Source organism: Apis mellifera, linkage group LG10, assembly GCF_003254395.2.
Source record: "Apis mellifera strain DH4 linkage group LG10, Amel_HAv3.1, whole genome shotgun sequence".
NCBI classification, from domain to species: Eukaryota; Metazoa; Arthropoda; class Insecta; order Hymenoptera; family Apidae; genus Apis; species Apis mellifera.
The window spans coordinates 11776574-11791905 of NC_037647.1; the positions used below are offsets into that span (position 1 = coordinate 11776574).

Consider the following 15332-nt stretch of genomic DNA (forward strand, 5'->3'; position numbering starts at 1 on the left):
TTATACTAAACCTTTATAAAAAAATCAACATTCTTTGGAAATTATTTTCTAACCTCTTTCTTAAGTTTTCCTTTAAGTTAAATTTGAATTAGACGCAATCACGTTTCAAATTACGTGTGATTTTTCGATGTAGTGAATAAAATTATAAAATTCGATAATATGTGTTATTAAACGTGAAAGAAAAGGTGACAAAATTACCGTTTCTTGGAGAGAAGCGTGTACGACTCCTTGGAACCGGTGCAGAGTCTCATCCGCATTTTGCGAGCTGCCCTGTCGACACTTCGCTTCTTGGCTACACCGCCCTCCAAAACTGGCATCCAGGCGAATTCGGCGCACGTCGATCGACGACAAAACCGACAACAACGCCTATGATCATTGAACACACCGCCCACGATACCACGAGCAGCTACGCACCACCACCACCACTCCTACGCGCTCCGTGCTTTCGCTCGTTGCTTTTAAAAATTTCCTCTACTCGCCGCCAATAATCGAAAGGACGATTAATCGTTTTCTACGCACCGGGTAATTATTTCGTCGATGATTATTTTTCCAAGTTACCGATAATATTATTTATCGCCAATAATTCTTCCTTCCTCCACGCTACAGCCTTATCCAGAGGAGAGAGAGAGAGAGAGAGAGCTCCACTCTCCACCCACGATTCTCCTCGATACGTGCGCCACCACCTCTTTTTCCTTTTCCTCACTCTTTCGCGATTCTTCGCTGTTTCTTTCTCGCTCGTTCTTCTAAACAATTATTACGATAAGAGAACGTAGCCTTCGGCCGAGAAGCCCACTCTTCCCGCAATCGTGGCGAGAATCGATTTTTTAGATCGATTAATGCACCGCGAGAAACCTATCTGCTAGGTTAGATGGCGGGTGGAAAAAAGCGCGGGCTTTATAAGTGGCCCTCTTTGCTCCACGATCGAGGCAGAGTTAGATAAGGGTAAATGCGGTGGCAAGAAGTTCTTCTCTTCGAGATCAAAAGCAGCTTTGACGACGACGCGTTTCGATTCACACTTCGTGGAATCGTATCTTCGTATATTTTCCTTGATCACGTCACCATAAAACGCTATATATTCTCGGATCGAATTTTCTTTCTTCCTCTTCTAACCTTATTTCGCTCGATGTTGCGAAAATCGAGAGTCGCGTTCGAAGACTTTTAGAAAGCTCCACGAATATTCACCGCGAAAACGATAACGATAGTCTCTCGCCACGGGTCGTCGTTCTTTTCGAGTTGCGAGAAATAAACGATTGCAACGATACGCGAGAGCACGAGCAATTCATCACCTCGTCACAGACACAAAGAACCGCACACACCGCTTTATCGCTCGACGGGTCCCGTATACGCGATTAAGGACAATCCACGATGCGCGGCTCTCTTATTTCCGAACGAAACGAGATGAAACGAAAATGACAATGACACGCGACACGTTCTCGCGTTTATCGTGATTCAACATGTTCTACACGAGTTCCGATTCGGATGAAATTCGAGATTGCTAATTCGATTTTGATCGATCTCCGCTTCGTAATCGATCTTCGTTCCGCTTGAAAATGGTGTCGCTATCTTCAGGCCAAACTCTCTCGAGAAATCGAATCACTCTCGAAGTGCAACTTCTCTACGTTCGCGAACGAACATGGCGTTACTAGTCGATCTTGCAATTGTGAATTTGATTAAATAAAACACTTTGTGTCTTTTAAACCGGAAAGTTTCGATTCAATCACTTTCGAACGAGAACACTTTTTATTTGAAACAATATACCGCACTAAATACATCGATACATTTACGATGCATCAGATACCACGTAAATCATTGACAGGAAATATTTCAACAACGTTTGAACGGTTAACCTTTTTATACGTATATAAAATACATGTATAATATAACGACGTGAAACACAGTGGACACAATTTGACGCGATACGAAATATTAAAATATAACCTAATTCGCGAAAACGTCTCAAAATTTTTCGTCGAGAAATTACACTCGGAATAATGCACTTGGAAATTCCCACTGAAAATTTCGATTACGTTTATCGGAAGAAACAACGAATACGGTGTGTCGAATAAAATTGGTGTAATGAATAATGGAAAAAACACGTGAACGAGCAGAAAACAGAAACGACGAGGCAAACTCGATGCTTGCGTCGCTTCGTATGGACGTGTACCGATCGTCAGACGATCGTACTGGTGTAGAGTGTGGCTAGAGTGAGAAGAGGGGGAGCTGTGAGAGTCCTCTGTGAGAATCCAATGGCAAAAGTCAACAAGAGATCTCGAGGCGGACGCGAAAAAAAGTTTAAGACGTTGATAGATATCGCGATGTTCCGCACCCGCGCTGCCGATACGAGTGTAAATATTGCGTGAATATCGAACGAGAGCGTTCTCTGTGTGACGTCACGTGCCGCTGTAAAACAGTCCAAGGAAACTCTCGAGTATTGCTCGCTTCGTAATTATCCACTCTATTCGTTCGAATTAACAATTTCAATTTTCAAATCACTCAATTTGACGAAGATTATGCGTCGCTATATAATCGAACATCTTCTCACGTGTGGTATGTACGAGATATATATACGTATTCGCGTATCGGTCTTCGTTCGTAATTCGCTCTTGTAAACGGAAAGCGAAGCGTACCACGACAACAAACGGCGGAATAGTCGAGCATATTTTATCGCAAAATAAAAGTTCGTAAACAAGACTTGAAAGTACACATGCTCTGTAACGAAAGTCAACAAAGATCGAACAGAGTAGCAACGCGGGGGGGAAAAAAAAAAATATTCGCGCTTATCGTTCAATGTCTTCTACGAACTTCGAATTCCACGAACGATACAAAGTCTTCACACTCGAGCACTACGTCGTATATACGTCCTTCACACTTGTGTCTGACCGATTCGTTCACTGTAATTTTCGATTATAGTTGAGGAAAGAATGCACAAGAGAGGGCGGGTTCGAGGGAATCGGTGAAAAATCGAGCCTCGATGATATGAAAGGGCGCGAATTCTCGAACGCACGGACACGCACACTCGAAGCAAGGATTCCCGCACGTACACTTGAATGGGCCTCGGCGAGGAACGCACGTGCGTACGCGGAGCCCGACGGAGCGAGTATGAAACAAGAAGGCATGCGTCACGCGCTCGTAAGGCCCCGATCCTAGTGGCACAACTGCGCCGGAGGGGGTACGGCGATGGCTAGGGGAACGAGAGGAAGGGAAAATCGACGAGTAGGCCCCCGGGGAGGAAATATCTTCTCCCTTCCCCCTCCCTCTTCTGCCTCTCTCTCTTTCTCCATGCCTCTCTCCCTTTCTACCTTGCGCGGCCTTCTCGCTATCTCGTTTACTTGTCTATCTGTTTCGTATTTCTTCTGCTCCCCGTTTTCCCTCCTTTTCAGTCCGCTTCGAGCTGTCTCTCCTTTACCGTCTCTCGTTTCCGCCCTCATGATTTTTCCTACCTTCCATTATGACTCCATGAAACGTTTTAAAAAAAATATTCATCGCGTATTCGTTAAATTTATCCTTATTACACTCGATTTTTTTCCTTCCTTCTTTTTCTTTTTTTATCAATTATCGACGACATCATAATAAATATCCAATAGTAAATTTTATTAAAAAGGTAAAATTTATTATTTATTAAATTATTATTATATAAAATTGTTACGTATAAAATTAAAATTGATCTATTACTAATCCAATTACACCACCTAGTAAAATTGAATATGCAAAAAAGTATCATAATGTGAGTTGGTGTATTTAATAGCCAAAAATTTAATTTCGCGCGAAGATACTTTTTGTATTATTATTAAACTCGATTTTTTTCCTTCTTTCTTTTTCTTTTTTTATCAATTATCGACGACATCGCAATAAATATCCAGCAATAAATTTTATTAAAATTTATTGTTTATTAAATTATTATCATATAAAATTGTTACGTATATAAAATTGAATATGCAAAAAAGTATCATAATGTGAGTCGGTGTATTTAATAGCCAAAAATTTAATTTCGCGCGAAAATATTTTTTGTATTATTATTAAACTCGATTTTTTTCCTTCTTTCTTTTTCTTTTTTTATCAATTATCGACGACATCGCAATAAATATCCAACAGTAAATTTTATTAAAAAGGTAAAATTTATTATTTATTAAATTATTATTATATAAAATTGAATATGCAAAAAAGTATCACAATGTGAGTTGGTGTATTTAATAGCCAAAAATTTAATTTCGCGCGAAGATACTTTTTGAATTATTTTATTAAACTCGATTTTTTCCTTTCTTTTTCTTTTTTTATCAATCATCGACGACATCGACAACGCCAAAAATTTAATTCTTTCCTTTAATTCTTTTTTTCTCGTAACAAAATTTTTCCAACATTTGTCATCCTCCTTTCTATCAATTATTCGCGAGTTTCTTCGAGTTTCGAGAGTGGGAGCAACCTCTTCCACGGTTTCTTAGCTCGTCTATTGCCTCTCTGTGGGTTAACCTCCCCGTGTCACGGCGCGAGCAGCGCCGTTATGTGTTAAAATATGCGCCTTGCATATGTTTCCGTGACTGTTGGCAGCGAGGTTCAGGACCGTAGGTGGTAATCGTCGATGATGTAAATCGAGGAGACTTTTGACCACCCACGACCTCCTTTGCCACCTCTCCTCCACTTTCAACCGATATCAAAGATAATTGCTTTTACTTGTAAGGAAATAATTCGTACAATTCGACTATTATTCGTCCAAAAATTGCACGATCATTTCGTTAACGCTCGATTTAAATTAGCAGCACATCGAGTCACATTAGGATGAAAAATTATTCGTTTTAACATATTTCTCTTATCGTATTATATATATATAATTCATATTTTTGACGTTTTTTCTTTTCTTATCGTCGAGCGAAAAATTTTATCAATTTTCTACAATCTATTCGTACGACGAAATAATTAATTTTAAAATGTTAATATAAATGTGTATGTATTACATGTGTGAATATTTCATTGCATGATGGATTATTACTGAAATCGAAAATAAATAATTGATGTAACGGAATTATCCGATCGTTTATCCAAGCGTTTAAATGAAAAAAGGGATGTGTAAAAATTAATCCATAATCGATTCGATTTTGTCCGATGCATTTATTTTTTTTTTTTTTTTATATGTATAAAAAAAGGAACGTATTTTCGATTTCATTAGCAGTAAAAATAAAACAACATTTTATTGTGTGTTCGTTTGACTTTTGCTTCGATTATCATTCGTCGACACGTTTATTTATTTATTTATTTATTATTTACGCGTTTTAATTTAATTCTGAAATTTATCGTTTAAATCGCAAATCGATGAAACGTTCTCTCTCGTTTCTTATAATAATAATAATAATAATAATAATAATGATAATCGAAACGATTGAAATATTCACGATCCGGCATTGTAAACTCGTTGTCAAACAATTATAATTTTCGTTTCGTCAGATTTTCGAATATACGGATAATTAAACGAAGAACGTTTCCTTTAATTTTCTTAGACACGCGTGTAAATTTACGAGTCACAAATCAATCAGAATTCTTTCAGAGAAACGCTTCAAACAATTGCTACGATCGAGACACTCGTCGAATATTCTTTCTCGCGAATTTAATCGATCATCTTATTGCTTATTCGATTCAATTATCCATAAATTTCCATTTATGTAAATAAGCGATAAGAGAAATGCGAGCGTTAACGTGAACGGTGCCAAAAAGCGGTGCGTTCGAATTTTTCATTCCGTTACGAACGGTCGATAAAACATCTTCCTCCTCGGATATAGCAACAGGCAAAGCTATTCGTGGTTCGTAAACTTGGCAAGGTGGGAAAAAAACGCGTTTAGATACGAACTCCCCCCTCTTTGGGAGAGGGGGAGGGGGGGGAGCTATAACCATTTGGAAGGGATCCGTGGCACGCGACATATTGCGCCGACCGCGACACCCAATCCCGCCAATTTCCGGAGGGAGTGGGGGAAAAGTCGGTGGAACGAAAAATTAAACGCCTCGATGCCATTGTTGCCGATAATAATCCTGCGATGCGCGAATTATTTCGATTTCGGTCAGAAATCGGTTACATAATGGATCCAACTCGACGGCAAATTGAACGCATTCCGCAAACTCGATTATTCGATTTTATGCTTACTTCATAATTTTTATTTTATGTTCGAATCCATAACGGTACAAATATCCTTTACGGGTGGATAAAGAAATTGATGGGGAATAATATAGAGATTGGGAATGAACGTCCCCGCTTCCCCGATGATTTATAATTTCTTCGTCCCAACGTGGAAAATAGCTGAGCATATGTGCGCCACTCGTAAACTACGCGGGCACAATACCATCACTTGATTAGTATTGTTCCAAAACGTGAGCGGGAGCAAAGTCATCGATCCCATACCGCTCGACAGTTACACGGTTAGAACATTGTTTATACAGAAAATGCACACTTTTACGCGATTCGAGTGGTCGCACAACGATTTTTTCTTTTAGCTAGTCTTCTTGGAGATATTATATCGATATCGAATATTTGTTGTCAAGACATGGTCGCATATTTTAATTTGAATCAACGAATCATCCAAGGAAGATAAGATGTCATCTTTCGGTAATTGCATCGAATCTCCAAGGCGCAAACACGTGTGCATCAATGCGCGCACACGCGTTACCTCTCTACCTACACGATCAACCTCTGTTGCCTCAGCTATCTGCCTACCTACCTACCTACTCACCTACTCGTACATATCCATTCACCTAACCTGTCCCGTTTCTGCGCCGCTTTGCTCTCGCTTAATGCGAGCAAACTATGCGAGTCCACTTGGTATACGCGGTTAAAGCCTTAAACGTGGCTCGCGCGATGTTTCCGATTGCGCGATTAAAGTCGAATCGAATTCCATACCGATACTTTATTAGTCGAACGCGGACAAATTATTAAATTTAAAACTCGAGTGGTTTAAACTCGATACACACTTTGCAATTTAATTAACGTCACTGTCGATCACTGTATTCGTACGAAATTAATATTTCGATCGCATTACTTGAAGTTTATCTCATGGATTAACGTCTCTTGTGGAAGAATAAGAAAGAAATATATATATACACGTATTTCGAATGCAGATATATATTATTATACAGGAAAAGAAAATTCAAAAATTAGAAATCGAGGATGCACAAAATATCTTAATCTTGAACGAAGAAAAATTGGCGAAGAGCAAGCGGTAAGAAATTGACGCGTGCCCTTCCACCAAACAATTTCATTGCGCGCATGCGCAACCGAGTCTCCTTAACGCGGCTCCGCTGAGCGTGGAACGAAAGAAAGAATACGGTGCGGTGGATTTCGTAAACAGCAAGATTAGCGCGAGAAACACGCAATAAAGTTATAAACGAAGAGGCGTGGACGCTCACGATTGACCAGATAGATAACGTAGATAGATGCCGTAGGCGATAACCTCTATTACGAATCACAATGCCGATTAATATGATAATTCGCATTCGATTGCGTGTTGTTTCGCCGCGATTCTCTTATCGCGCGAGAGCACGGACAATGACTTCAGGTGGAAGGATCTGCTCGCGGGAAAAAGGAAGAATGAGGCGAGTTACGTAATGCGGTGACGTGAGCGCGCGTTGGAAAAGACAAAGTTCATCAAATTTAAATGAATTATTCCAGACATTGTTGATTGAAATGAAATTACAGCATGTTACAAATATGACGCTGGTGATATTTACTGTTCGTTACTGAATTTGCTTTTTGCACTTGATAATTCAGACACGAAATCAGAACTTAGAGCATATATAATTTAAATAAAATAGTAAATCTATTCAATATTTTGTTCATGATGAAATTATAATTTTCAATTGGTTAAAATATACATCAAAATATATTTTATAGTAAAACGTCGAAAATTTCGAATATGACTTACGTATATCCATTTATTACAAGCAAAATGATTCGAAATTTATTTTCATCTCTTCGATGTATATTTTCACGCGTGAAATATAAATAGCGTCGAATTTCGAAAAAAAAATAACGAGAAGAACAAATAATTGATGATCTTCGAGCAAAAAATTTTAACGCAAGCCTGTTAAATCGAATCCGCAGACGAGAGGGATATAACGGTGGAAAAATAAAAAAAAAGAAAAAAAATGGAACAGCTTTAAAGAAACGAAAGGAGGGGAGGTGGAGGAAGGGGTTCCCTGTTTGGAAGGGAATACGGACGTTTTGACAGGGCTTGACGAATTTTGACAGGAGCCACGGCACGGCTGCTCGATTTCGAAAAGCCGCGCCGATGGAATCCATCGAGGAAAAGGAGAGGGGAGCGCACGAACCGTAGCGAAATCAACAATCGAAATAATAATGTAACGCGTACTCGATCGTTTCCGCTTCACCGTTGCGTCCCGTCTCGTCGCTTTACAGTAGCGAATGGAACAACTGGAGCGACGACACTCGTCACGGATAGGCTGCGCGACCAACGGATCGATTCTTATTCGATGGATCTGCACGCGCGGTGCGTTACGATAAAATTGAATAATTAGATAACTCACCCCCTCGTACCTCCATCCTCCGAATTCCACCTCTTCTTCTGTACATACTCTACTAATCGTCCGTCAATCCATTTACTTCTGCCGCTTGAAACAATATCATCACTTTATTCCAATTTTTTTTCGAATGTGATTCGGCGGGAGATGGACCGGAAAACCATATTTCGAAGAATATTCGTCTGGTCCATTTTCCTCGAATCCATCGAAATAATAAATATAATTCGAATCTCGAAACGCCACGATTGAAGCGTGAAATAGCGATCAAAGTGTAACAGCATTCTGTTGGCGACACGTGCGCTCATGGGAGGAGAGGGAGACCAAAACGATTGGGACGCGTGCTCCGAAAATAGGGTCAGATACCAGAGAGGGGAACACTCAAGCATACGGTCGAAGAAGCGCGAACGGTGTTCCATAGAAACCTGCTACGAGCACACTACGTACTGTTGGAAAGAAGTTTCGGGGGATCCGATTGGTTAATATGTCTATTTTCACATGCATTCTTCTTTCTATTCTTTCTTCGTATTATTTCTTACGTATATTAATTCGTGATCGTGACACGAGAAGGGCAATAAATCTGTAAATCTGTACGTAGATTAATTATGATTCGTAACGATTTAATTTATAAATATAATTTCGTATTCGAGTAATTAAAATAATAATCGTACGTATAAGTTATATATATTATAGATACATTAATATTATATCAAAATAATTAGTAGTCTTAGATGATTATCCTAACATAAGATTTCGTAAATGAAAATAATTTTTACGATTTTGAAAGTCCGAATTATAGCCCTTCTACATAACGTGTGGTGTCTAGAGTTTATAAAAGTTTAACGTATTCTAAGATATCAATATAATATATTTTATATTATATGTTGTACGAATGAGCTAGACATATTATAGATAATTTCGAAAAATAGTTTAGCTTCCAATCTTAGATTGGACTATTCTAAAATAACTTCTAACTAAACGAAAATAATTTTGACCGTTCAAATTGTAGCTCTTCCACTATTATGTAGCTCAAGGTGACCGGATTGTCAACAAAGCGTCTAGAGTGGGGATAGATGGTCCTAGCGAAGGATAACTCCTCTTGCCCCTGTGCCGTCCCGCGAGAGTTTTTTTCACCAGCGAACGGTGTATACCTATTCTCATTTATCTGATATATACGCGCGCGCGAACGTTTTATTACCAGCTACGAAGGACTAGTTCGCTTTCAAACGAAACTTGCCTCGCGTGAAAATTTCCTCTGGTTTCATCGTTGGATGTTTCGTGTCAAAATTCATTTTTTCGCGAAATTTTTCTCGAGCTTTGAAAACTGAGGGCGTTCCCCGCGTTGACCGCAATTTATTTTTCCGTGTCGAGGAAAAAGAGCGGGAGTTTCCAACGTTATCTCCCCAATCATCGCTATTCTATCCGACAAAGATGAACAGTCGTTCGTTCGTTCGTTCGTCGTTTCAAACTGACAGTTAATTTATTTCAACGAAATGTCCTACACGCGCAATACGGTATTATATTATTCGTTGGTAAAACGTTTCGGACATTTTTTTTTTTTTTTTAATTCGTACCACCCACGGATGGAATTGTCATTCTCGTGTAAATTGTTCATTAAAATATTGGACACGCGGAAGATTTTTCAGATATAAAAAGAATTGGTTAAAAACAATGTACATTTTAATCTCTGCTTTCGAGAAAATTAAATTTCACTAATTTTCGATCGACCTCGTATTTTTGAGCAAAAATAAGAGGAGAATATAAAAGTATATTAAATAACACGAAATTGCCAATTTTAAAATAAATTATAATCAACCGTGATTCGTAAACTCTACTTAACTTATATTTTGTTTAACATATATTTTCACTCTTATCTATCTCTTCTGTATAATAAGTTCTTTTTTGTATTAGTTTAATTGTTTTTTGAGAAATATATAATATTATCGAACGAATAGTAAGAAATTGATTAAGAAACAACCGGTATCAGTCGATAGATCTACTCTTCTCGACGCGTACATCACAAATCACCATATTCCCCGGATATTTCACCAATTCTATTATCACTTGTTTAAAATATTCGAGAAACTGTAATCGCAGTATCTGAAGAATTTCTTCACGGTAAAACAATACCTCATATTTCCATCGAATAAAGATTATTGTTTCGAAAATGTATCGTTTTTCTTCCGACCAAAAAAAAAAAAAAAAACGATATTCATGCGATACGACTCAATATTCAAATAATTCTTACGAGTATAGATAGAAATTAATTTACACGGTTAATAAATAATTGAGTCCATTAGAACGAACGTGTTCCCTCGTGCAATCTATAGTTAATCTTGTTTTTTCCGGTGCGGCACAGACGTGTTGTATGCGTATACGGACGCAAAGGAGGGTCAAACTGGTGTGACACCGTCATTCCTATCACGTTCCGCCATCGGACATTTCGCTCTCGTTTCCGGCATACGATTTCCGGCAAATTAAATCCGCGCTGGCGTGCGCATCACTACGATCTTGAGCACAAGAACACTTCGAAACACTTTTCTTTTCTTTTTTTTTCTTTTTTTTTCACGTACGTGCTCGAATCGAAAGCACGGAAACGGAAACGATTTCGTAGATTCGATATCTACCTTCCTCCTCTCCTTTTCATTCGCCCATGGAGCTGCGTTATTTTAACGCGATTGCTGCAGTGCTTCTCAACTTGTGGATCCTTGTTAGTAAATTTTGATTTTTTGAATCGAACGTCGTAGAAATTTTTTTTTTTTTATAAAAATAAAATTAAATTTTCAATTTTATTATATCCATTGTATTTAATGATATTTACTAGAATATTAATTGAATTAAATCGAACTCCATTTGATTTAATTGAAGGTGAGTCTGAATTAGTATCTGGTTTTAATATTGAGTATATCATAGTAGAATATTTGTTTTAATTTTTTTATCTGAGTATATAAATATTATATTTATAAGAGTTATTTTAAGATTAATATTTTATGGATTTAAATATTGATCAATTAAATTTATTATTATTTATTTATTTCATATTTGTTTAATTATTTGAATTCGAGGAATTTTACCTCGAATTCGATATGATAAGTTAATAAATATATGTTGAACTGAAATATTATTATTAGTAATAATTTATTTAATATATTTATATTTTATAAAAGAATTTTTATGTATTTAAATATAATTGATTAAGTAAGTATAAAAAGTTAATAGAAAATTTTATTTCTATATTATATTTTCAAAATATATACTTATTCAAGTTCATTAACTTAATATTTAAATGATTCAAAAAAATATTTTTTAAAAAAATTTAAATTAAATTTAGTGATTTCATTATAAGTGATTCATTATAATTCGAAATAGAGCACGATTTAATCGTAATTGTCACACGTTCAATTAACAGTTTGGAAATAATTAATTCAGTTTGGAATGGCTGAACAAAATATTCAAATTTTTCGAAGTTTTCAACGATCAAAGGATCCATTAGTCGTTTGATAAGGTTTAATAATAATAATAATAACTTTTATTAAAAACTGTTCAAATATCATTTTCACTTTGATTAGCGATAATAGCACCAGTTTCACTTTCAGTTCATTCATCAATTTTAGTTACTGTTGTTAATATTGGTGATTTTAATATTATTATTTTATTAATTTCGAATTTAGTAAAAAATTTGATAGAAAATTTTGAATTAGATAAAAAAAAAAATTGTTGCCTATTGTACGCGTTAAGTGGAGAAAAGTGACACGCGACGCCGTACGTTATTTCCTTGCTAGTGAAAAAAATAAAGTCGGGTACACTGGATCCAGGATGGAAATCCTTCTTCCTGTCGGCGGATCGTAAATCGAGCTGACGTCCGTTTTCTCCGAGACAGTGACTAACGAGGTGTAAAGACACTTGCACGATGGCCCGCGAGCGTAAGTGGGATACGGCGGAAAGGAATTGGAGAATATAACCGCTCGCCTCGTCGCTCTGTTTGCTCAATTTTTCCTACCTTTCTCTAATTCGATACGCCCAATGGCCGCGGCTAATCCCCCAGGAAATCGATTCGTCCGAGGCGATAATAGAAATCTGTCTTCGATCTCATGATCGTAAGAGCCACTATTTTCCACGTTACAACGTTGTTCTTCCATTGAAATTCTCGTAAAAAAAAAATAAAAAAAAAAAGAAGCAGATATTAAAATCTATTCTCGTAAACGTTGATACAACCTCAACGTCTCGGCCACCAGTTTACGATTCGAAGGGAATTTTACCTTTCACGTAGAACAATAAAATCGGGTAACATTATTTCTATAGAATACGATAATTTAGTGTGCCGTAAAACGATTTTAGAGAAGATATTTCCTTTGCGAAGAAAGACGATGCTTCATCGAGCCAACGGTCTTTTTCGCGCTTGGCGTATTGCCAACATGTTTTTTCTTCAATTTTTTTTTTCCTTGCTCGACCTCGGCCGTTTCGACACCGCTCGATTCGCTATTTCTATATATATATATATATATATATTCGCCTCTTTTAATTCGTCGTTTTCCCTTTCGATGTTTCTCGTGAAAATCGTGTTTCGCATCGAAATAAAAAGAATATCGTCGCTTCGCTACGCGAAGCACAGCGACACACCTGTTGCACGAGCGCGGAGGGGATAAATCAATCGAGCCGGCAATAATGTAATTTGCGGGAAAGCGATCGCATCTTGGACCTTCTTTTCGATCACTTAAGCCAGATCATATTTCACGTAACGTATTTTTATCCCCTATCTCTATCACACCGATTTATAAATATCACTTTCGCCTCTAAATTCGATTTTTCCTCGTAGCGAACGAAAAAAAGAAAAAAAAACAAATTTTATTATTCGATCTGGCTTGGCAATGGCGCGCCATTTTCGAACTTTGACAAACGCAGAAAAGGTAGAAGAAATATTATTCGAGAGGGAAGAAACAAAGGCTACTTTCTTGCCACGGTCTTGTTGGCTGGATGCGTTTTCAGATTCAACGATCATTTCTGCTCGCGCAGCTCGGTGAAAAGTAAATTCTTGCGGCTTGGGATCCGCGTATATATACAACTCGATATAGTATATCGCGGGCGTATACGATACAAAGAGAGAGAGAGAGAGAGAGAGAGAGAGAGAGAGAGAGAGAGATAAAGGGAGAGGGAGAAAAGAGACGATGGTGCGTGAAGCTAACAGCTCGGTTGCCGGTGTCAAGGGATTATTGCTCGAACTCACGAGCACGTCGGGTCACTGTACGTACACTTGGTAGATATAGCCTGATTCACAAGAGGCCGCGCTCACTTGTTAGTGGCTTTGTTCGAGAAATTGTGGCCTGTTACATACCGTGGCTGTATATACGTTTTCTCCAAGTCGCGCCCCGTGGTAATAGCCCAACGATATTTTCGTCGTGCAAAAGGAGAGAGGATGCTCCCTTGCTGAGCCAGGCATCCGCCGAACCGTCTTCCATAGGGATCCCTCTATGGAAATTAACCGCGGCATTGTATCACGCAAATTCGCTTTTTCCTTACCTTCGGATTCTTCCATTCCAAGAGATTTCCAAACGGCGCGTTTAAATATCGCCGGATAATTCGACAATAACGCGTCTCTCGTAAAAACGCATTCCTCGATTTTTCCTCCATCCTGCGCAAAGAGGAAAAAACACGCTTCGACGAATAAATAACCATAGAAATCGAGAAAGTACGTTGAAACTTTTCCACGACAAACGGAGAGTGATTTCCATACTTTCGTTATCTACCTAGACACGGTTTCTATTCTTCCCTTCTTCTTCCGGATCGAAAAGAGCATCCGTTCTCCCTCTTTCTCTCTCTCTATCTCTCTCTCTGCCGAGTATCAAAGCGTGTAACCGTCCACTCGAAAAGGTTTCCCTCGTGGACGAAATTATTAGACTACATTATTCTCCGCTACCGGATGTGCTACGCCCCCTTCTTCGTTGCAACTTCCTCTTTAACCGGGCGCGGATCGAAGCGAGCATCGAAGAAAGAGGGAGCAGGTTGAGCAGGTACAGGGGGAGGGGGGAGGGGGGTTCCAGTTTTCGTTCCCTGCCCCCAACCTGGTGTGATCCGTGCGTGGAAGATCGGTGCGTGGACCGTTTCAACGAGTCTTGCCCCCTTTTCAACGAGGATGTTGAAAGACGAGAAGAGGTTGAAAAATGAAGTGGGCGTGCATGAAAATATACGCGCGCTGGGGGCCCCCGTAGGGGGGGAGGAGGAGAGGCGGAACACCGAGGAGAGGCTGTTTAATATTCTCCTCCAAGAGGTGGAGAACTACTTTTTCCCTCTTCTCTTTCTTTTTTTTTCCTTCTCGCTCACACAGGCCGGGTTGAGCGACGGTTGAACGGGAACGGCGTCCCCGGCGCGTCACACTCCATATCCCGGCGCACAATCGACCCGCCGCCGATACAAGAAGATAGAAAAATTTTCGACGAGATTATTAACCGCCCCCCGATAATATCTCCGAGCCGGTGTCACGCTGTTAAATCACGTTCCCACCTTTCTCCCTTTTCCCTTCCCCTCTCGATCCCGTGTATATTCCCCGCGATCCAACCGACGATCGGCAACGAGCGGATCGATATTCTCGCCTCGCTCCGTTAATATCTCGGCGTACAATGGGCGTAGTAATCGTTATCCTATAAAATCGCGATAATATTTCAACCACCGTATCCGGCTCGTGACCGACGGTTAAATTGAAATCGCGTCTTTACGACCCGCGAGGATTTACGCGGGGGAGGAGGGGGGAGGGGGGAGGGAAGGGGAGGATGATCCGCGCGATCCACGCGCGGCGAGATCACGCTGAGAAAATTCCATCCAACGCG

At 39.0% G+C, this 15332-nt stretch overlaps 1 protein-coding gene across 10 annotated transcripts in view; it reads right to left on the reverse strand.

Annotated features, from left to right (window-relative positions):
* Nucleotides 1-15332, reverse strand: part of LOC408271 (rap1 GTPase-activating protein 1) — a 119092-nt gene that overhangs the window by 71310 nt on the left and 32450 nt on the right. For 5 of the 10 annotated variants that reach the window (XM_006569140.3, XM_006569143.3, XM_006569142.3 and 2 more), the window contains one exon: nt 8521-8604. The exons of 3 other annotated variants lie outside the window; for them this stretch is intronic. In XM_006569140.3, coding sequence (XP_006569203.1) covers nt 8521-8604 — 84 coding nt within the window. Of the gene's footprint in view, nt 1-198; nt 2591-8520; nt 8605-15332 lie in introns of those variants that run through there. 2 more of the 10 variants (XM_006569141.3, XM_006569146.3) reach the window with 2 other exon arrangements.